Raw genomic sequence first — 24,991 nt, 5'->3', positions numbered from 1 at the left:
TCCCACGAACGACTCACAGCTGCCGAACTCGCATTCACTCGATCTGAAATGTTTCGGCACGTATTAATAATACGTTAAAAAATGCAAAAGCAAAGTCATCTCCGTACAGGCCATGAAGGCGCTTGGAGGGGTGGAAGGTAAAGGCTTCCACTATCCGTAACCTCGGTACTTGATGGGGTAGAGTGGTTGGCTCTACGCCCGGCCACTTTTTCCCCCAGGAATTAACCTGGTACTCATTTCTGGTGTAGGCTGAGTGAACTTCAGGGCCATGTGCACCTCCGAAAGTGAAAATCTCGCTTCTTAAATTTTACGACTTCCTGACGGGGATTCGAACCTACGTCCTTCCGGGCGAACCGAGCAGGCCTTTACCGCCTCGGCCAGACAGCCCCCTAATAATAATACGGTATATTTTCAAAATGTCCATTAAATCGATTGATATCTTCTTCTTATTCAAATTTTTTATTTGTATCTGAAATAAGCATCTAATGTCGAACCTCTTTGCCCAATATCGGCTTAATATTCCTGTCGACCTGGTAAGTTGATGTTCAAGCGTTGAGCGCTGTGACTTTTCTTTTGAAATCATCCACTTGAGTAAGAGTTCTAACTGTACTGTTATCGAGTGTTTCATTTGAAAACAAGTCATCTAGTTTTTCTGGTAGACGAATGTTGTCATCTGTAGTCGTAATCATAGGCAAGTGCGTGTGTGGGAGTCCTCTCTTTTAGTACTGTATACACAAAAGTGACGACTTTCCCAAAGACCTGAGTTTCATCGAAATCTTCTATTAATTGATCGAATTTCAACTTAGCAACCCTGGCTTCGTTATCAGGACGATTTTTTGGGAGCTGTTCTAAGGTAGCCTCGTCTTCTAAAGAAATTCACAACGCTTGTTTTACTTACTACTGAAATGTTTTCATTGCTCCCGTGAAGGGGTAGGCGGGCCTCCTAGACGGTGACACCGTCTCTCAGGTCAGGAGATTCGTTACGGTGAAGGAGATGTTCGGAGAAGGTGAGAGGGTTGGCGGCCGTGGCCTATACTAGGAACTGTCCCGGCATTCGTCTTAGTGCAGGAGAATGGAAAAACCACGGAAAACCATTCTCAGGACAGCCGACGGTGGGAAAAAGCCGTGAGGTCCAACCCTTCCCCGTCTCCCGAAAACAGATGCCTAGAGCCACCCCTCCTCTGCTCGGTTGGTCAGTCGGAGTGCAGAGCTGTCTGACCAGCCCAAAGCCACTCTTCAACCGCCGACCTTGTTTTACTTCATCATGAAAAGTTTTCATTCCCCTCCTTGAAGGGAAGGGGCGGGCTACCTAGAAGGTAACGCCTTCTCTCTGGCCAGGTTGTTTTACTTCCGGCTAGTTAGGATTTGACGTCATTGTGATAAAATGAAGCAGGGGATCCGAGCCGTCGAATGGTAGCCATCGCATCTTCAAAATCTTCGGTGTATCTAATATAGAATTGAACCAAGAAAAGGTAAAATATGTTCTTCACCAATTGTGGCATTCTTGTTTGGGATAGTACATTGGGGAAACGCGTTACTCCCGTGTGCTGTTCTGTGAGAATCTCATTTTTGTTATACTGTATCCATTGAATGCGCTCACATTCTACACGAGTATACGTATCCATAAAATACAGCTGGAATAATCTTCCACAGAAATAAAGTGTGTTGAATTGAATTTGTCATAAATCAGACTCCGTTGTTGTTACTGTTCAACCAGCTAAGGTCGAAACGAAAGCCTGTACTGTGCCATCTCAAAGGCGAGTTAAATAATGGCGGCTAGCGTATGGTATATGCAATTGCAAATTAGTGTAATAACCGTCGGTACTTGCTGGATAAATGACGAATAAGTAAATGGTTTGACGCGTTTATCAATATTCTTTAAAGGGTAAATGGTTTTGTTACGCTGATGTACTATCATTTCATTGTCAGGAAAGCTCTGATCAGCATTAAGTGTAAAGACCGCACAAACTGCATTACAGGAGGGCATATTAAACCTTCCATGATCAGCCTGCTTTGGCGTTCTATATACAAGTTTAATGTTTAGTGGAGGCATTCCTTGTGCGGTAGCTTGCCGATTTACTTCCTCTCCTCTCTCATCATTTATTTATTTATTTATTTATTTCACACTGAAGTAGTTAGTGTCCCAATTACAGTGGCAACTACATCATATAATCTACAATTAACATGGTAATACTTATATCTAAACTATATTCTACAGTTTTATCTAATATGATATAATGTTAATATAAAATATCAAAGTATTTTTCTAAAAACTAAATAACCTTATATTAATACGGTGGAACAACACACGACAAAGTAAAATGACAAAATAAATTAAGCAATGCACGTGCAAGCACAATATTACAGAATGTTACCTTACAATTTCCCCTATTTTTAGGACTTCATACAATTGCGCAATGAAGTTCAATTACAAACTCGCGCATTGGCAGACTGAAGTCAAGGCCATTATTTTTCTTAATGGCACTTGAAAATACTACAGAACCTGTTCATCGGCGAGTTATCAAGGCGGCACGGTTTTTTTCATTTAAAAAATGTTATGTTATTTCTGGAATTGAAGTGAGGTACATTGAAAGTTAAGAGAGACAGTAATTCTGGATTATCAATAGCATAGTTTACAATTTTAAAAAGATATTTTTCACTCCAAAATTTAGTTCAAATATTATAGGCCTATTTATAAGGAAGTCTAGGCATTTAGAGGGCTCTATGTGTCGCGGGTTCCTTAAGGTAGGGTTGAGGCTTAAACTTCTTATCATACGGCCTCGTGGGGTCTCGGGTGTAATGAATTTCACGGCCTGATGCTCTTCCTGTCGCCAACTTGGGTGTTTCTTTAGTTGTTGGTTGTGTGGTGTGTGAATCAAGAGGAGTGTGTTAAGGGAACAAGTCACCCAGTCGTCGAGCCAGAGAAATTAATCATAGACGGCTAAAATTCCAAATTTCCGGGAATCGAACAGTGGTTCCTTTGAACATAAGGATTCAATGCCGACCATTCAGCTAAGGAGTCTGAATTTAACGCAACTTTCAACGCAAAACATTATTGTATGATTCCTACTAACAGCTAGCGTCAATATTATTGAAGAAGTGTTATTTTTCTTGCCATACTTTTTGGATCTTTCCGACGCAAAGATCCGTCAACGAGGAGGTTTAGTTTGTACTTACGGAGCCAGCTCTTCTCAGCGCCCGTGATGCACAGCTCTACTTCAGCGCTCGGGAGGATGTACGGGATGACGAACAACTCCACACTATCCGTCGCGAGCCCCAGACCCGCTACCAGCATCAGCATCCATTGGAAGTAGCCGAAACCTGCCTGTGTACAATAGATATGTTTTAATTTAGGAAAGACACATTTAATATTTATAAATTAACCATATGATCGGAGTATATACTGTAATTATAAGGTCGTCATGAACAGAATAAAACTCAAGTCAAAGTTAAGTTCTGACCTGAATACAAAGATACATCGATTTCACATTTCAGTACTCAATAATAATAATAATAATAATAATAATAATAATAATAATAATAATAATAATAATAATAATAATAATACTAATAATAATAATAATTGTTACCGTCTTTTGGTGGATCGCAGAGAGGTGAAAGAAGGTGTGGGCTTGAATGGGCCTAACCACGATATTAAAATTGAATTAAAACTTTAAATAAAGGTTATATTTCTTTTAGAATTTCAAACTTAACAAAATTGAGAATCCCAGAGAAGGGAATTTAACAATTTTGGGTTTCAAGCCCCAGAGTTACAAGTCTTGAAATGCAAGATCCAGTTTTACAAAATTTGCAAAAATCACAATGTTTAGGCAAGGACAGGAATATTCCAATTCAAGAGCACTCTGCTCCAACAACTTTACAGCCTGCCAGAGGCACTCCTCAATATTACAGTAAAGTAGAAAAGAGCTTACATGCTCTCCAACATTAACCACATTTTAACAGCCCGCTTAAGGCAACATTACACAAAACTTTATGGTTTCCGGCCTCTCTGAGCACAATTTACAAAATTTATTTTACACAGGGGTAACTAATACCCAACCTACTGGGCCTTTTTGGAAAAATAAAGGTTAAATTATGGCCCGAACACAAACTGAATGGAGGCGTACACTTGCGCTCCTAGATAATGAAGTATTAAGATCCTAACAGGGCTCTCGGCCCTATGATACGGGGGATAATCCCAAGCTATTGACGTGACTCGAATGAAAGTTGATTTCAATGCATTACAGGAAGGAAGAAAACAGTTACAAAGTCGTAGTCACCTCGAACCAACTTGAAGGGGAACTCAAGAGGGTAACGCACTCTGTATCCCCGAATTACAGTTTAAGACTTTATGAAATTTTACATTAGCCGAACGAAAACTTACATTTTAGAAAGGTTGGTTACATAGTTAGAAATTCGGACCTTCCCCTCTGATAAATTTGCGGAGACAGCTAGAAAGATATAATCACCGGGCGAGTTGGCCGTGCGCGTAGAGGCGCGCGGCTGTGAGCTTGCATCCGGGAGAGAGTAGGTTCGAATCCCACTATCGGCAGCCCTGAAAATGGTTTTCCGTGGTTTCCCATTTTCACACCAGGCAAATGCTGGGGCTGTACCTTAATTAAGGCCACGGCCGCTTACTTCCAACTCCTAAGCCTTTCTTATCCCATCGTCGCCATAAGACCTATCTGTGTCGGTGCGACGTAAAGCCCCTAGCAAAAAAAAGAAAGATATAATATTGGTGGCCATTACCTGGCTGTTGTTCTGTCTGCCGAGGAATGAGGATCCCAGCCTCCTGTCTTAACACACACACTCAGAAAGACGACGATCAATTGGACAAGGTAGCCAGAAAAGCCTGAGCTTATACACCTGAGGGGATTGTTCGAGAGGATTCTGGACTAATTCGGACACGCCCTCTCAATTTTATTAGCAAATTCAAAAGTTACACCCAAAGAACCAAAAAGAATCCTGTGATAGGCTGAAAAATAATTATAAAAAATTCCTATTGGCTAGATTCAAACCTGGCGGAAATGAGAAAGAAGTGCTGCAAACTTTGAAATATATACAAAAACAAATGAAAATAAATTGACTTGAGAAAACCCATAAACACAACATTTCTTTCAATAACCAATTCTTTTACTTTGCACCAGAGTGCATGACCATAGTTTTTGGTGATGACATCTGTGGAGAAATGTCCAAACTTTTTGAAGTAAACAAACACAAAGCAAATAAATCCAGACAGTTTAGGCAACTTCACAATAACACAATTACTCCATACTTCAATGGTGACATCTTCAGGTCAATGTCCCAACTTCCTACAGTCGGTGTTTCACGTTTTGTTCGATAGAGGAGTTCATTAAGGCGCTTCTTTTGAATGGCCGGTACAATAATAATAATAATAATAATAATAATAATAATAATAATAATAATAATAATAATAATAATAATAATAATAATAATAATAATAATAATAATAATTGTACCGGGCGGTACACCTCCACGCCGCTTATTTAAACCTTGCGCCAGTTGAAACTCCCCTACCGGGAGAAGTCTGAACTTGGTCTTATGTGTTAATTTTCAAGTTACCCTGAAGATGCCACTACTTGGAAATTTTGAAGTTTCTGAACTGTGTTGTTTTCGATGTATTTTTGTTTTGCTTGTAGTAAGAAGTGTGAACATTCTCTTCTAGAGGACACTACTGAAGAACTACAACGATGCACCCTAGTGCGAAGTGAAAGAACTGTTTTTTTTGGAGAAAATTTAATTTCAAAAGTTTGTTCTTTGCTAAATTTCTTTCAGTCATTGTTTAAGTTGGCAATATTAACCCTTTCTTTCCCCTTGTTTTGAATCTAGCCAATCCCGAATTTCTTTAATTAATTTTCCACCAATAATGTGTTTCTTCTTCATATTGTGTAGGGGTTCTCTTTATCCACCAATAAAATGATTGTGGGCGGGTGTTTTCCTTCCTGAAACGCCTCGAACTTTCCGTGAGAGTATATAAACTGCTGATTTTAGGGTCTGTGCGCCACTTCAGTACCATCTTTCAGTGTGTAAAGTACATAGCAGGGGGCGGGAAGCGCCTCTTTCTTCGGGGAGCAGTTCTACTCCAAGGTAATGGCCTTTTAATAACTTATTTTCTTGCTAGCTCAGCAGTTTAACTCTCGGGGCGGGTCCGAAGCGTTTCTACCATGTAACCTTTTCCTAAAATGTAACTACTCTTAGCATCTATTATCTTTTAAAGCTACATATTGGGATAGAGAGTGCTTAACCCTCTCGAGCTCCCACTCATTTTGTTTTGAGGTGAACTTATTTCTCACAACCGATTCTTCCTTAATGTAATGTAAATTGTTCTTTTCTAAAGTCACCTCAGTAGTATGGGATTAGCCCTTGCATTAGTGGCCTAGTGCTAGATTAGGGTTTTAAACAAGTGTATTAGGAGTGCAGATCGCCTCCTCTCAATTGTTATTTTAGAGGTCAAGTAATTATCCTTTTCTCACTTAATAGACCTCAGTAGGTTGGGTATGTTACCCCTGTGAATACGTCCTTAGAGGACAACTTGAAGGTGGAGTTTGGTGTGGCCTTTGATAGGCTTAAAGTTGAGAGCGAGTGGCTCTTTTTCGAAAATTGAGTGTTGTATGCCTCGAGGAGGCTTTACTGTGTAATTTGGAGCAAGTGCTCCTGGGCTTGATTGGGGTCTTCTGCCCCCTTTGTTGAATTCGGTATATCGTAATGCTGGGCTAATTGCTCAGAATTGTGTGTCTGGCTCTCGGAGCCCAAATCCTGTAATTGTACATTCTCGATTAGTGGTTTTGCTACTCTGTACCTGCCATTATTGTTATTTCTTGTTTTTTTGCTAAGAAAATATAACCTTGTTAAATTTTACATTAACTTTAATTTCGTAGTTTGAGACCCGTTCACACCCGCACCTTCTTTCACCTCTACCTACCACAAAAACACGGTAACAATAATAATAATAATAATAATAATAATACGAAGATTAACTTGTTATGGCCAACTGTAGGGAATGAACCCGGAGAGATTGGCGCACAAATTACGCACTTTACAGAAAAAATGGAAATCTCATCCTCACTGGCACAGGGACATACGGGTAAATGATATAAGACCAGAGGATATAATGGAGAGGACCATCATTAGGAAGAAAGTCGTGGTTTCCCATTTTCACACCAGGCAAATGCTGGGGCTGCACCTTAATTAAGGCCACGGCCGCTTCCTTCCCATTCCTAACCCTTTCCTGTCCCATCGTCGCCAAAAGACCCATCTGTGTCTGTGCGACGTAAAGCAACTAACTAGGAAGAAAGTCGCGGGGTTGAGAGATGATTCAGAGAAAGATGCTGCTAAACCGTGGAACATCTCGGCGAAAGGACGGCTGATTAGCAGCGTGAGGTTGAAACACTTTTGGCTACAATGTAAACAAAAAGGTGTAAGCCTAAGAGGGAGAGACAGGTAGTGTATGTAACTGTAGACCATAGTTGGTTATATCGATTTAAAATAAATAAATAAATAAATAAATAAATAAATAAATAAATAAATAAATAAATAAATTACAGTTGGCTTTAGGTCGCACCGACACAGACAGGTCTTATGGCGACGATGGAAGGGGAAAGGCCTGGGAGTTGGAAGGAGGCGGCCGTGGCCTTAATTAAGGTGCAGTCCCAGCAATTGTCTGGTGTGAAAATGGCAAACCACGGAAAACCACTTTCAGACCTGCCGACAGTGGGTTTCGAACGCACTATCTCCCGGATGCAAGCTCACAGCAGCACGGCCCTAACCCCACAGCCAACTCGCTCAGTGTAGCTGTATCTTGTGCTTCGAAAATAAATAAATATTTTAACATGACGTCTTAATAAATAAGCATGTCCCAATTTATTCTATGGCCATAGTTTTTAGAAGTTTCACTAGGTTAGAGCAAAAATATACCTTATTCTTAAAATGTACCTGTTTTGAATGTAATTTTTAGTGATGTTTGCAAAATAAAATCATAAAACATTCAGTCGAATATGACGAATATATTATGCTATCTAAATGAAGTCAAATGAGGGGTTTCATGATGATTTCAAAGGAAATAAACCGATGGTACACCAGAGAGTAGAATATAATAAAAAAGACCTTAGCTGACATGCTAGTCGTTAAAGGTTTGCTTAGAGCCCTAGACCATCCTTCTTCCAAGTAGCCTACCCTCTGTGAGTGGGGGCGGTAGAATAACACGGTATCTCCTGTCTATCGTAAGAGGCGACTAAAAGGGACCCCAGGGGCTCTCAACTGTGGAGCGTAGATTAACGACCACGGGGCACTTAGCTGAGTTCTGACATTGTTTCCATTTATTTGTGTCAGGCTGCTCACTTTCATGTATCCTATCCGACCTCCCTTGGTCAAATCTTTTTCTTTTCCGACCCTGACGATATTAGGTTGCAAGGCCTTGGGGAGTTTTTCATTTTCGCGCCCTTCGTGGTCCTTGTCTTTCTTTGGCCGGTACCTACCTTCATTTTTCGAAGTGTCGGACTTCTTCCAGTTTTTCTTCTCCCTGATTAGTGTTAATAGAGGATGGTTGCCTAGTTGTACCTCATCTTAAAACAATAACCACTACCATCCTATTAAGCCTATTATTTTCCAGAATTTATATAGAGTGAATCTGGAACTCGAGTTGTATTTATTTTGGCTAATTAGTCATGATATAAAACAAATCAAATACAAGGTAGTCGGAAAGAATATGAACCAAGTATGTGAGTATTAGAGCGTTGGTTATACTGATTGGTAATTTTAAAAAAAGTTGCGTCGATATCTCGTGCCGTTGTCATTGTAATAGCTGCTGAAATTAGCCATTCAGATCGCTTTGCGAAGCGGTGTTGCTAAAATTGCTCGCGGCTTATGACCGGCTTGAGAGCGCCTATAGAAGAAATAAACTTCTCCAGGGGTGGGACTTGAACAATGACTTCCCTGCTGATAGGCTCGCTCCATAGCAAGCACGCTATAGTGGCACCGGCTGAAACCCGACCAAGCCACGTCCATATTTAGCAACACCGCCTGATAAAGTCCATTTGAATTCACCCGCGAAGCGATCTGATTGGCTAACTTCAGCAGCTGATAAAATGGCAACAGCGCAAGATATCGACGCAATTTTATCAAATTACTTACAATATAACCAAAGCTCTAAGGCTCACATTCTTTCCGACCACCTTGTATTTGATTTGTTTTATATTATGACTAATTAGTCATTCGCTAAATAGCCAAAATAAATACAACTCGAGTTCCAGATTCTCTCTAGATAAATTCTGGAGCTTTTGCTCACTACTACAGAGAATTCGATTGATCGCTACTGCGAGCCCTCAGTATTAAAAAACAAATATGAAGAAATATCTTAGGCCTGCCATATTAGAATTTTGGAGTGTTATTTTATATGAACTTGCCCAGAAACCTTGCTTTTGGTTCCTAATCAATCCCGATAAACTCAAAATGAGTAGGAATCCTATACCTGTCAGATTCAGTGTTGCCGACTTATATTTTCAAGATCCGCTAAACACTATTAAAATCCGCTAAAATTCCGCCAAGAAATCCGATGTCAAATGATGAGCAATAAAAATGAGCAATAATAATAATAAATAATAATATAATATTATATATAATATCGTGTGGCTATTTATAGCCGAGTGCAGCCCTTGTAAGGCAGACCCTCCGATGAGGGTGGGCGGCATCTGCCATGTGTAGGTAACTGCGTGTTATTGTGGTGGAGGATAGTGTTATGTGTGTGAGTTGTAGGAATGTTGGGGACAGCACAAACACCCAGCCCCCGGGCTATTGGAATCAACCAATGAAGGTTAAAAATCCCCGACCCGGTCGGGAATCGAACCCGGGACCCTCTGAACCGAAGGCCAGTACGCTGACCATTCAGTCAACGAGTCGGACATAAACAATAATAATAAATAATACTAAAAATAAAAGTAAATGTCTGTACTCACCTGATCTGTGAGTTTCACTGGGATTAACCCCCTGCCTGCGAGCCGGCGAGCTAAAACTTGTAGGCGTTTTAGTGCCGGGTGCAAGCTAGGTGAATCCCCTACACCAAGGGCCACACACGGAACAGGCCAGTTCATTAAACGGTCTTCCTTCATAGCATAAATATAAAAGCTACTCTCACAGTTTCATTATCTGTCGTTATTCGTCAACTAAGAGAAAAATAACCTTTCCTCACGCATTACAAATTTATGATACCATGATCTCATAACATCAAATCCAAGTAACATGTTTTCCTCATGTGACTGCTAGCTCTGGCAATAAATACGGAATAGCTCGGAGACAGACTGGAGTACAAATTTAGAAAAAACGTAAAATGGATAAAAATACTAAATTCCGCTATAATAAATCTAGAATTCCGCCAAGAAATCCGCTGTCCGCTAAATGATATATTCCTCCGCCGACAGTCTTCTAATTCCGCCAAATTTAGCGGAAAATCCGCTATGTTGGCAACACTGGTCAGATTACGGAAAATCTACAATTACCGGTATGGCAATGCTGAGTATTGTGGTTGGAATTCCAGCAATGGATCTGTTATGAAATGCTCGGTAGGCATAGACAATGGTGATCATTTATTTCTGACGCGTTCTGTTAACAATGCTTGACAGTTATTAGTGTATAATGCGGACGATGTGATAGATGCTGACATCATAGGAGCGATATTGTATAGCAGAGACGATAGCATTTATCTCTGGGGAAGGACGGGCCTTCAGATATGCACTTAACGGCAAGAGATCATGAGATGTAATTGTGCACCGACGAGAGATATCATATCTCGAAAAGTAATGCTAGAAAATTGATTCATAGGTGGTATGCAGCTTCGTTGAAAAAAAATTGTCCTTTCAGAGTGTGAGAAGTCTTAAGATACGCCAGTGGATTGGAAACTTCCCTTCAAGTGGGGTTCGTTAAAATGCCAATAATTTAATCTATAGCCCTGTCTATAAAAGTAATAATCGTGTCTGCACATTGTTCAGAATAAAACAGGATGGTGTCTCTGTATCAGTCATACCCACAGTAAGAAGGAAATGAAAGTCCACAGCCTGTTACCAGTCTTACGACCGGGTCAGGAAATGGAATGAATGAAGCCCCATTTAGTGGCGAGGATAGGAATTGTGCCGGCTGCTGAAGCCTGTCGCACTCCTCTGGGGGCAAAGATTAATGACTGACGGATGAAATGAAATTATATTGGAGAGTGTTGTTGGAATGAATGATGACAGGGAAAACCGGAGTACACGGAGAAAAACCTTTCCAGCCTCCGCTTTGTGCAGCACAAATCTCATATAGACCTACCGGGATTTGAGCCACGGAACTCAGAGGTGAGAGGCCGGCGCTCTGCCGCCTGAGACACGGAGGCAGTAAGAAGGATATGCGGTTTTTAATTTTCTGTCTTCTCTTCTTCTATGTATGTATGTATCACACTGAACAGAACTGAATGAAAATCGGCATACAAAGTCGGGGAATAAGTCACTACACTTTAGGCTATAAATAATTTTATTTACGCTGAGTGAAATGGTAGTTTACGGGAAGGCTAAAAAAGTAATTCTCAAATATCTACATTGTTTTTGATCCTATCTACAAATACTACATAACAAAAGTTGTACATCATCATCATCATCATCATCATCATCATCATCATCTGTTTACCCTCCAGGGTCGGCTTTTCCCTCGGACACAGCGAGGGATCCCACCTCTACCGCCTCAAGGGCAGTGTCCTGGAGCGCGAGACTCTTGGTCGGGGATACAACTGGGGAGAATGACCAGTACCTCGCCCAGGCGGCCTCACCTGCTATGCTGAAAAGGGGCCTTGTGGAGGGATGGGAAGATTGGAAGGGATAGGCAAGGAAGAGGGAAGGAAGCGGCCGTGGCCTTATGTTAGGTACCATCCCGGCATTCGCCTGGAGAAGTGGGAAACCACGGAAAACCACTTCCAGGATGGCTGAGGTGGGAATCGAACCCACCTCTACTCAGTTGACCTCCCGAGGCTAAGTGGACCCCGTTCCAGCCCTCATACCACTTTTCAAATTTCGTGGCAGAGCAGCTAATCACGCTAACCACTACACCACAGAGGCGGACTGTACATAACCCATATATCTTGTAGTGTTTTCCCGTGCCGGCTATGATAACAGAATTCGTGAATTATTACTTAATGTTGCTTAATCAATGTCTAAAGGCGAGCATCGCTTACATGGGAATATTGTTCAATCGTGTTAAATGGCGATGGTGGTGGTTTTTGTCGTGATTGTCTTTAGATGAAAGAATGCGTGGTCGTCAGTCCATATCGACAAGGAAAATTGTGAAGATGATTATCAAAATGAGGAAAATATAGTTAAAAGGAACGATCGTTTGAAGAATAAGACAAGAGGGAATCATAACGTGAGGAAGAAGAACTTCCTTTACATTAGATGCTCATTGAGTCGGAAGAAAAATAAACGTGAGGGCCTACAATATCGAAAGCCCACAAAACTGATCAGCAGCAACATTACATTGATTAATTAGTCGTTAATAAAGCCCGGATTTTTATGTAGTAACAGGTTAGATTGCAAACTAATTTGGTTAGTAGGAAGTGTCGGCCACCCGCTCTTCCATAATGTAGCAAGAGTAACATAAATTATAGGGGTTCTGATATGCTGCAGCCCTCAAGTTTATGCAAACCCCATAGCATAATCGTTGTGAAGATAGACTATACGTGCTACTCGCTTTAGTAAATTTGCATTTTAATCTATTAATGCATGAAAATCCGGGCTCTAGTTATTAATCATTGCTCCTGAGGAGTGCGACAGGCTTCGGCAGCCGGCATAATTCCTATCCTCGCCACAGGATAGGGGATTCATTCATTCCATCCCTGACCCGGTCACTGACTGGCAAACAGGTTGTAGGTTTTCATTCATTCTTTAACTTTTCCTGATAGAGTGAAAGATAAGGGGAAATATCAGTGTCAGTCGTGTAAAAATTTAAGTCCTAAAGCAGGTAACTAGCCTTATAGATTGTAAAGACTGCAGATGTGGAGATCGTTCTGCCAACATTTTAAAGGGCTTGTACACCGATCAGTATTTTTATGAATATTAACCCTTTTACTTCGTTTTCTTTTATACCAGAATAAGAGATAAAATAAATATCAGCTATAATGCAAAAAATAAAATAGAATGGAACTGTAAAGGACCACAGAGAGCAAGTACATAAGTTAGTACGTCACAACAAGCCGCTGACAGAGGGAGGCATGCGCCTCAAAATCTGAGGAACAATGTGGGGAGTGGACAAACAGTCGTCATGCACGTGCTAAGTGCTTGTTCCGTCAGCGATGGATACTACAGTTTGTCACTTTTTAAAGTTAGTTGCCAACCCTTTGGTAGCAGGTGGACCCCATGTCCGACCCTAGTCTCATCGGAGGATTTTAGCTGTAATGGAGTTGCCTCATGGTGTAAGGTCAAATGAGGAGCAGTCGTCTTCTTTTTCTACCGCTTTTCTCACATCTGTGGGGTTGCGGGTGTGAACTGTGTTGCACATGGGAATTTGGCCCTGTTTTACTGCTGGATGCCCTTCCTGACGTCAACGCTATATGGAGGGATGTAATCACTATTGCGTGTTTCTGTGGTGGATGGTAGTGTAGTGTGGTGTGTTGTGTGAATATGAAGAGGAAAGTGTTGGGACAAACATGAACACCCACTCCCCGGGCCAGAGGCGATTAAAGTCTCCGACTCGGCCGGGAATCGAACCCGGGACCCTCTGAACCTAAGGCCTCAACGCTGACCATTCAGTTAAAGAGTCAGACAAATGAGGAGCTGTCTGATATGAGATAAAGCAAACACGGTCAAGAAAACCAACCAAAACGGCAGACTGTCTGTTTTCTGCAAGCCATATGACTAGCCAAAGGTCCTTTATGGGCAGAATGTGTCCCGCGGGCTTCAAAGAGAGATGGAATACAATTGTGCCAAGATTAATTTCCGTGGAGATCATGAATATTAGTGTGGTTAACTAGAATTTAAAAAAAGTTGAGTTAGAGCACTCACAGGGTGTGACAAAGCGGATCAGGACATGTTTTTTGTTTTTGCTAGTTGCTTTACGTCGCACCGACACAGATAGGTCTTATGGCGACGATGGGACAGGAAAGGTCTAGGGATGGGAAGGAAGCGGCCGTGGCCTTAATTAAGGTACAGCCCTAGCATTTGCCTGGTGTTAAAGTGGGAAACCACCGAAAACCATCTTCAGGGCTGCCAGCAGTGGGGTTCGAACCCACTATCTCCCGGATGCAAGCTCACAGCTGCGCGCTCCTAACCGCACGGTCAACTCGCCCGGTGATCTGGACATTTAAAGCGAGGATACGAACCAACCTTCTAACCTGAGAGAAAAAAATGACCTCTGATTATGAAGTTTCATGACCACTAGGCACCCAAAAAAGTGGGGGTTTTATATATGACTGTGATTTAAGACGTCATGAGGTCTCCTTTTCAGAAGCTTTAATGGATATTGGAGCGCAGACCACCTTTTAGGTAGTGGAATTTTCGCCAATAGAAAATTGGCGAGATTATTTCAATTTTTCGTTATTTTCAGAAGAATCGCAGTGTACTTTTAGGGAAGTTGAGCAATGTTTTTGTGAAACGTTATGTTTTCCAGTAGTTTTTCTTGAACACACAAGTCTATCAGTGGCTGAGTCTGTCTGAATTGGGAAAATGACAACTTACTACTACTGAACACCAGCTACTTGAAAGGATGATCTCTTCTTCGGAATCGTAATGAAATGTTAACTGCGGCAGCCTCATTAGGTACTGAAAATATGCCTCAGAGTCCGCAGTCAGTTACACGACCTGAAGTTGTAAAAAAATCGTGAGAATTTTGAAGTTTACTTATTACGTTCATAAGTATATTTTTAATGATACGTGTAAACGAATGTGTAATTAAAACATGTTCTTAGAATCATCCACGATTTAATACCGACTTAAGTTAATTTCCTTGATCGTAGAGCTAACAATTCTACCCAACAAAGTGCCGATATTGAGAATAGTGGAAGCCTTTACATTCCACCCCTCCAAGGGCCTTCATAGCCTGTATGGAAATTACTTTTTTAGCAGTAAATATTGCATGTACTGTAAACTGTAATTAATAAGACCAAAATGTATGTCTGAATATCTTATGTATATACACTGACTTAGCAAACGTCATGGGATAGTCACCTAATAGCGTGTGGGGCCTCCTCTGGCCCTGCGAACTGCAGTGAGACGCCGTGGAAGTGAGTCGACAAGTCCCTGGTAGTCCTCTGGACGCAGCTGACACCAAATCGTTTGCAGAGCGGCCGCCAATGCTGGTCTGTTCGTGGGTGCAGGATACATGGCACGGAGCCTGCGTTCCAGGACATCCCAGATATGCTCGATAGGGTTCATATCGGGGCGCCTGGGTGGCCATGGCATTCGTTAACCTCCGCTGCATGTTTCTGGAACCATTCCCGGGCGACGTGGGAGCGATGTGGCGGCGCGTTATCATCTTGAAACACCGCAGAACCGTCAGGGCGCTGGAAGGCCAAAAATGGGTGGAGATGGTCTCCGAGCAGCTCAACATACCGCGTACCATTCAAAGTCCCTTCCAGAACAACTAGAGGGCCCATTCCATACCAGGAACAACCGAGCTCGATAGCTGTAGTCGCTTATGTGCGGCCAGTATCTAGTATTCGGGAGATAGTAGGTTCGAACCCTACTGTCGGCAGCCCTGAAAATGGTTTTCCGTGGTATCCCATTTTCACACCAGGCAAATGCTGGGGCTGTACCTGAATTAAGGCCATGGCCGCTTCCTTCTCACTACTAGCCCTTCCCTGTCCCATCGTCGCCATAAGACTTATCTGTGTCGGTGCGACGTAAAGCAACTAGCAAAAAAAAGAAAATAACCCAGGAAAATGCACCCCAGACCCTAACAGAGACACCAGCGCCCTGAGCCACACCTTCGAGGCAGGCGGGATCCATCGCTTCATGTGGTTTGCGCCATACACGGTGCCTCTCATTAGCATGGTGCAGATGAAATCGTGATTCTTCCGACAATATCACGCTATGCCATTGTTCCAGTGTCCATCCCTGGTGACTGGCGATAAATGCGCGTCGTTGTGCCCGATGATGTTGGTTTAACAGTGGCACCCGTGTGCGGCGCCGGCTCCCATACCCCATAGAATCCATGTTTCTACGGATTGTCCACTGGGAGACGTGTCTAGCACGTCCTGTGTTGAATTGAGCCGTGATTTGTTGTACGGTCGCCCGTGTGTCACTATTGACAATCCGTCTCATATGTCGCCCGTCACGGTCATAGAGGGTGGCTGGACGGCCGGTCGTTCGTCTCTTGTGGACGATGCATTCAACCATTCACGATACACCCTGGATACGGTTGATCGTGTGAAGCCGAATTCCCGCACCACTTCCGAAATCGCACTTCCCATCCGTCGGGCACCGACCACCATACCCCGTTCGAACGGTGTCAGCTCGCGACGACGTTCCATGTTACACCTGTCACATGCACAGCCACTGCTCACAAGGTCTCGTATACAACTGCCGCTGGCATACGGGCGTGTAGTGCGCAGACAACATACCTGTGCATAAGTGCTCATCCCATGACATTTGCTCAGTCAGTGTATAAATGTGGTGATGGTGATTGTTTTAATGGGAAGTACAAATTGCCAGCCGTCTTCTCGTTAACATTGATCAGAAGAGGTAAAATCCATCCATCGCTTTCTCAGTCGTCCTCGACTCTTTTTTGTCTGAATGATTCGGTTCTTTCATCTTATTCCCCACATAATCCACTGTCTTTTCTTAACGTGGTTGTGCCATCTGAGCCCAGCTTATGGGACATTCTCAGAAACTTTCACCACGTTAATTCTTCTCCTAATCACGCCATTTCTCACTTTGTGCAGCCTTGTATATCCACTTATCCATCACACCGTTCCCGTTTCTGCCACGTCCAGATTTTCCGCCCATCTCCTTGTTACATCCCTAAGGTTTTGCCCCATATATCATTGCTCGTCTCAACACGGCGTTGTACCTTCGCTTTTCATTTTTCTGGTATCATCTTATCGTACAATATATTCGATGTCTTTCTTCTGTTTCAACCATCCCAGGGAGACTTAATGAACACATCGACGTATTAGGATCTTGATTGCCTGCTTCTGAATCGTTTACAATAGAAGCCAAAATATTATGAAGTATGAAATTCTGGTTGTTTATATATATAAAATGCGTATTCTGTCTGTCATTCACAACGAGAACGGTTCAGTAGCTGAATTTTGTACCAGTTATGGGATTTTATCTCTCCTCTATATATAAACATGCATACTAATAATTAGAGCCCGGATTTTTATGCATTAATAGGTTAGAATGCAAAGTTCTAAAGCGAGTAGCAAGTATAGTCTACCTTCACAACGATTATGCTATGGGGTTTGCATAAAAATTAGGGGTACAGCCCATCAGAAATCCTATAATTTATGTTACTCCTGCTACATTATGGAAGAGCGGGTGGCCGACACTTCCTGTTAACCAAATTTAGTTTGCAATCTAACCTGTTACGGCATGAAAATCCTGGCTTTACGTACTAATAATATCGTATTTTATTAGGAAAAAAAGAAAGGAACTACCAGAGTCTTCTCCATAACATCACTCATTTTTGTCATGCTGTGGACAGCCTCTGTGCCGATGGGAAGAATGCAGCGATATTGTGATGTCATAATTGATCATCTCTTCAAGTTCCATTGAAGTCAGTCTGATTCAATACAAGCACTGAATGTTACCGTCTGCACCGACAGCGGAGCTACAACCCACGCCGTGAGAGGATCACTTGCCTTACTTGACTTACCTTGATGTTCACAATATGTTTGTAATTTCAATATCGTATGCTTTGCTGCATAGTGAATGAAATAGTGCTAAAAATAAACATAATCGACTGAACGAACAGCTGCGTGGTTTGGTTCGCATAGCTGTCAGGTTTGCATTGAGGAGACAGTGGATTCGAACACCACTGCTGGCAGCCCTGAGGATAGTTTTCCATGGTTTCCCACGTATTTACACCAGGCAAAATGTGGGATGTACCTTAATTAGCCGGGCTGAGTGGCTCAACTTAGCCGGTTCGATCCTGGCTCAGTACGGTAGTATTTGAAGGTGCTCAAATACGCCCAGCCTCGTGTCGGTAGATATAATGGCACGTAAAAGAACACCTGCGGGACTAAATTCCGACACCTAGGCGTCTCCGAAAACCGTAGAAGTAGTTAGTGGGACGTAAAGGAAATAACAGTATTATCATTAAAGCCCGGATTTTTATGCAGGAACAGGTTAGATTGCAGACTAATTTGGTTGGTAGAAAGTGTCGGCCACCCGCTCTTTCATAATGTAGCAAGGATAACATAAATTACAGGGGTTCTGATGAGCCGTACCCTTAATGTTTATACAATCCCCATAGCACAATCGTTATGAAGGTAGACTATACTTGCTGCTCGCTTCAGTAACTTTGCATTCTAACCTATTAATGCATGGAAGTCCGGACTCTAATTATCATCTATCTTAATTAAGGCTACGGCCGCTTCTTTCGCACTCCTAGCCTGTTCCTATCCCATCGTCGCCATAACACCTGACTGTGCGGATGCGACGTAAAGCAAATCGAAAAAATAAGTTTCCCTTTGCTAAAATCAAATGATCATAAATATGTCTCTTCGTCACGGCCATCCATCAACGGCTGCTAATTAAGGATGGTCACCAGCTATAAGATATAGCCTGCACGGTTCCTAGGGTTACCCTTTCATTACACTAATTTCCGTAAACGCAAAATTTGAGATGACCCCTGCCCATAAGACACATTTATGTAAAAAGAAGTCTTTTAAATGTAATAGTTTTCTCCTTTTGAGTTTAGCCACCTCCGTTTATTTAGATATGTTAAAGTAACGTTACGCGGCTTGTTCCACACGCACATTCATTTGACTTGACCATGTAAATTCTTCTTTCCTTTTTCTTTCTTAATCTGCTTACCCTCCAGGGTCTGTTTTTCCCTCGGACTAAACGAGGGGTCCCACGTATACCGCCTCAAGGGCTGTGTCCTGGAGCGCCAGAGTTTGGGTCGGGGATACAACTGGGTAGAATGACGAGTACCTCGCCCAGGCGGCCTCACCTGCTATGCTGAGCAGCGGATTTACGGGGGGATGGGAAGATTGGAAGGGATAGACAAGGAAGAGGGAAGGAAGTTGCCGTGGCCTTAAGTTAGGTACCATCCCGGCATTTGCCTGGAGGAGAAGTGAGAAACCACGGAAAACCACGTCGAGGATGGCTGAGGTAGGAATCTAACCCACCTCTACTCACTTGACCTCTCGAGGCTGAGTGGACCCCGTTCCAGCCCTCGCACGACTTTTCAAATTTCGTGGCAGAGCCGGGAATCAAACCCGGGCCTCCGGGTGTGGCAGCTAATCACACTAACAACTATACCACAGAGACGGACATGTAAATTCTTGTTTATTTAAATTAGAACCTTGGGTTTTACTCGCTTTAATACTTTACTCGAATAGCTCCTGTTTCACAGGGGTCGAAAATCTCTACTATGGTGCCGGGCATTCTTGCATTCTCTCTGCAACTTTTCTCTTAAAAAGACAACGTGTACGCTATACTGTGTGTTAGTCTAATGGAGCCCTTGTAACCTAACGGATTTTTCACTCATTGGGGCGGTTTTAAGATTGGTAAATTAGCATAGCCTTGGTGTTCACCATTTTCGAACTCGTCTCTTGTTTGTTAATTCAGACGTTCAATCTTTGAATTTAAATGTAGCTTACCCATCCACTTTGTTCCTTGCCACCGCTTCTCGGTTCTTTCTCGTATATTTGCGTTTGTCCTGGCATTTTCATCTTGTTGTACCTTCGAAAGGAATTTCAGCATTCACTTTAACCTCACAATCACACAGTAATCAGTGAACCAGTACTCGGCTATTTTACTACATATCTATCTAAGCTTTGGCCATGTGGGCCAGATATTTTTCACGTTCCTTTGTAATTTTTATTCTGTATTCCTTTTGTTTCCTCACGATTTAATGCCCTTAATTCAGCCAGAACAAATTCACTTGAGCTGTTCTTGCACGTTGAGAAATTAACTTCCTTTATTCATAAGGGTAACTTATTACATTCGTAATTTCTTCCTGCCTTGGCATGTTTAATGTTTCTCTTTCTGGCTTGCGATGTTCTGTGATAATTATTTACTTCTTGTTTTCCTTCTTGGCATGTTGTACTGTAGATTTTTCGCCTCCAAGTAGATTTTCAATTTAATTTTCTGTTCTCCTTTTGGTTGACCGAGCGAGTTGGCCATGCGGTAAGTGGTGCGCAGCTATGAGCTTGCATTCGGGAGATAGTGGGGATTATAACCCACTGTCGGCACCCCTGAAAATGATTTTCCATTGTTTACCATTTTCACACCAGGAAAAAGGTGGGGCTGTACCATCATTGCCATGAGACCTATCTGTGTCGGTGCGACGCAATGCAACTTGTAAAAAAAAATATCTATACGTTCTCTTCCCACTTCACATTTAATGCAATTGTAGGTAGATTGTTTTTTCTTCTTTTAGTTACAAGTTTTAGGCTGAACAATCCATTCATGCTCCCGTGATGTTGCTTATTTCACGTGAAAACGTCTTTCTTTTCGGTCCGGCGCTGAGCGTTTATTACCGCTGAAACGCCCATCGCAAAACATGACGCTATTTTGCAACGCTGATATCTCCAAAACTATAAACGTTATCTCTGTTTTAATTTTATCATTACAAATATATTTTGTGACATCACTCATCAAAACAAGATAGCCTCCAATAACACCCTATTTTGGTGGTAATCGTTGAATGCATCCATCAAGGAATGGCAGTAGGTGGATGCTCAACAGTAACTGGACTAAATCCGTATCTGAATCTAAGGGTCATGCCATACGTTACAAACTCTCTCCTGTAACATATCGAATATTTGATACATTATTAGAATACGTGCCACTAATATGTGCTTCGTAGTACATTATTTGATAGATCATAGTTATGCTGTATTGTCAATACAACCGTTGTCATCTCACCTGTCTGATGGCGTCCTCATGGAACTGCGAGAGAAGGGAGATATCGGTGGACACTCTTCTACACTCAAAATCATCCTCGAGATCATGGCCTGTACCGCCGCCGCCGCCGCCGCCTCCGCCAACCCCACCCCCGAGGGGTGGCCCACTGCTACCAAGCATTGAGCCACCCTCCTCGGTGTAGGCCATGCCCTCAGTGCTGCGCACCAGAGCGGCCGACTCGGAACAAGCGCCGGGTCCCGGGGCTCGCCGCGCTGGCATGCTGGGGACCCTCGCTCATCTGAAACAAGAACAAACAGTCCGCTACTTTAACATGTTCAATTACTGTGAAAACTTAACAGTATCCTATACAGGTTCCAAAACATGTGGGAAGGAACTGGGGGCGAGAGGGGAATGGGTAATTCACCCCCAAAAGTACTACTCCTGTATTCTTTCTTTCTTTATTTCTTTCTTTCTGTCTTTCTTTCTGTGCTTTAGGCAGGTACAAAGCTAATGATGTGAAACACACATACGAATACTATTACACTATATGCAAAGAAAAAACAGTTTAAAATTCTATCAACTCCAATAGACGTCCTTGTAAATAGAAAGAAGAGAAAATAATCATATATGAACTTGAACTAACAATACTCTGTGGTGTAGTGGTTAGTGTGATTAGCTGCCACCCTCGGAGGCTCGAGTTCTCAACTCCCGGCTCTACTACGAAATTTGAAAAGTATGATTAGCTGCCAACCCCGGAGGTCCGGGTTCGATTCCCGGCTCTGCCACGAAATTTGAAAAGTGTCACGAGGGCTGGAACGGGGTCCACTCAGCCTCGGGAGGTCAATTGAGTAAAGTTGGTTTCAATTCCCACCTCAGCCATTCTGGAAGTGGTTTTCCGTGGTTTTTTTCCAGGAAAATGCCGGGATGGTACCTAACTGAAGGCAACGGCCGCTTCCTTCCCTCTTCCTTGTCTATACCTTCCAATCTTCCCATCCCCCCGCAAGGCCCCTGTTCAGCATAGCAGGTGAGGCCGCCTAGGCGAGGTACTGGTCATCCTCCCCAGTTTTATCTCCCGATCCAGAGTCTACAGCTCCAGGACACTGCCCTTGAAACGGTGGAGGTGGGATCCTTCGCTGAGTCCGAGGAAAAAAAACCGACTCTAGAGGTTAAACAGATAAAGAACTAATAATAAATTTTTCTTCAGTAGCATAATATAGACCAGTGGTGCTCACTAGGCATTTCGTCCCGCCGGCGCACAGCACTGTAAGCGGACTGACAGGCGATGAGCGCAGCGTTTGCTGTTCAGCCACTGTGACGTTGTGGTTACGTCATTTTCAATTTACATTGTAAGAAGTAAGTTAATGTGGATTGCGGTTTATGTAGTTCGACCGCATACAACCTCAAATATCTTTGTATTGTAAGTAATGAATTACAATTTTAACTATTATATTTTAAGAGGTGCTTTAGAAACATTTCTAATATAATATGAAGTTAAGGCCACCATAGCTCAATTGGTAGAGCAACCGACGCGAAATCGGGAGGTTGTGGGTTCGGAACCCAATGGTGTCCGGTTGGCCATTTTTGTTCTGAACTTAACACCTCTTAAACACTACTAAATGTACATGACAAACCTAATAGGTTGAAAGTCGGGTTAGATTACAATGCGGTCGAGAAAATTTAATATTCACTGTGGCTTTCGGTTGCTTGGGTTTAAATTATCTGATAAATTCACCAACAATCCAATCATGCTTACCGGGAATAACATCAGTTACGTTATTTTATTTGAAGACATACTGTACATCTATTTGCTAGATACCTTTGCATTGTTGTTGTTGTTGTTGTTTTACTTTAATCCTGGATAGTAAATACCTATGTCTTCACTCGTGATAAAACTGCCTCGCCATTTAGAGGCTAGCTATTATCATAGGGCGCCTGATAAGTTTATAAGATTTCATATACTTTTTTCAGAATTTCATTGAACAGAAAGTCACAAAACACTGTGCAAATCAAGAAGTAAGCTTGTTGAACTGTGTAAATATATTACGTTTTGCTGAATGAATAACAGGAACTTTACTTTTCATAAATGAAAATATTGTCATTCCCATCCAAGGACTTGTAAATCGTAGCTTGTATGCTTACACCCGGTATCACTGTACACATCTCAGTTCTCTTTGAATGTATAAATATAGTAAAATAAAACTATTTATATCGAATGCAGTATAAATCAAACCGGAAAATCTTGAAAAGGTCGATTTTCTTTCGGTTATAGCTTCTTTTATTTTTTAATACTGTACCCCAATCAGCATTTCGCTGAGTAGTGGAGGGGAGCTTCGTAACCACAATTGAACGTCACTGTTCTCTTCCCTGCAAAGTGTGTTCCACTCTCTGGCTTCAGTGTAACGTATGCTTGCTACGTAAGCTGCCCAAATTTACGTCAGGTCATCTTAGCCGCACTGGACTAGCCTCAGCGGGTGCCCAGCTGAGCACCTCTGATATAATCAAGAAGTTAATATAAATAACCACCTAATTGATACTTTATTTTTGCCTCATGCAAAATTGAATATATATTAACACTTACAGAACATGTTTCGACCACTTAGTGGTTGTCTTCAGCTGTATAAAGAAAAAACTAAAATGAAAAAACATTAGGATAATAAGCACAAGGTATACTCTTAGGTTATAATGAAAAAAATTGCTGTGTTGTCTGTTTGGTAAAAGTTCTTTGGAGACTCCTTTGTTATAAAATGGCGGTCACTCGATCAGGACATCTTGCCTCTTGTTCTTATTTGGAAAAGATGTTTATTCTGCGCTGTCCAGAAGGTCTTTCTTTGAGCGCGATCTAGTGTAGTAGCCATGTGACACAGTCTGACAGTTCGTGCAATACTCTGGAGAGAAGGGAAGTAGAGTTCTGTCGTCATCTAATATATCAAGTGCGGGAGGAGGAAGATTAGGCTGTGATTCTGCGATGTCGTGTTTGATTATATCTCTTGTCTGTTTCCTGTCTTGTGCTTATTATCCTAATGATTTTTCATCTTAGTTTTTTTCTTTATACAGCTGAAGATGACCACTAAGTGGTCGAAACATGTTCTGTAAGTGTTAATATACATTCAATTTTGCCTGAGGCAGAAATAAAGTATCGATTAGGTGGTTCTTTGTATTAACTTCTTGATTATACTCATCGATACGGTCATGAAATGGACGACTTTTAACCTCTAATATAGACAATCGAAAACAATATTACCAATATTCATTATATAAAGATAATTACTAACAATTTTAAACATTTATTATTATAAATGATAATGGTAGTGATGTTATGGAAGATTTTAATTATGCAGATAGTATCAATAGAAACAAGGAACTGAACTAAAGCCGTGAACTTAACAATGTGATTCAGCAGAGGTGTCCTGAGCCGGAGTTTACGTACGATAGGGTGCCCAGTTCCTTTCCGTTCCTCCATTCCCTTACCCCCCACCAACAGCGCATGACAACCCATCCAAATCTTGACCACGCCCAATGTTGCTTAACTTCGGAGATCTCATGGGATCCGGTGTTTCAACACGGCTACGGCCGTTGGCATTCAGCAGAGAGGGATTTTAATTTAGAATAGAAAGCAACGAAGTTGTTTGGTCACATTGTTTTACTTTTGAAGAGTATGTAGCTGCAAATATATCTAGACTGTACTCATTGCTATATTTATTTAATATCTTCTTTGATTTTAAAACTGAATAATTATTAAGTTGCTGGGCAGTGGAAGGTAATAAACATATTTTGGGCGTGTAGATGGATTTGGGACAGATAAGTTGAACAAAGAGAGCAAACTAGTACTACCAGTAAGATTGTTAAATAATTTATACATAAATAGAAGAAATGTGATTACTCGATTTTTTGCAAGGACTTATAGACGAATTGTTAGTTATTTTGTACGAAATTTCCTTTTGAAC

At 41.9% G+C, this 24,991-nt stretch overlaps 1 protein-coding gene across 1 annotated transcript in view; it reads right to left on the bottom strand.

Moving 5' to 3' along the window:
* The window catches only part of LOC136873808 (synaptic vesicle glycoprotein 2B), a 709,878-nt gene that overhangs the window by 98,716 nt on the left and 586,171 nt on the right, over positions 1-24,991 (bottom strand). The window contains exons 2-3 of the mRNA XM_067147057.2: positions 21,069-21,345; positions 3,178-3,325 (exon numbers count right to left, since the gene is read on the bottom strand). Coding sequence (XP_067003158.2) covers positions 3,178-3,325; positions 21,069-21,326 — 406 coding nt within the window. The 5' untranslated portion in view covers positions 21,327-21,345. The remainder of the gene's footprint in view (positions 1-3,177; positions 3,326-21,068; positions 21,346-24,991) is intronic.

Source organism: Anabrus simplex, chromosome 5, assembly GCF_040414725.1.
Source record: "Anabrus simplex isolate iqAnaSimp1 chromosome 5, ASM4041472v1, whole genome shotgun sequence".
NCBI lineage: Eukaryota > Metazoa > Arthropoda > Insecta > Orthoptera > Tettigoniidae > Anabrus > Anabrus simplex.
This window is presented reverse-complemented; position numbering and strand designations above follow the sequence as displayed.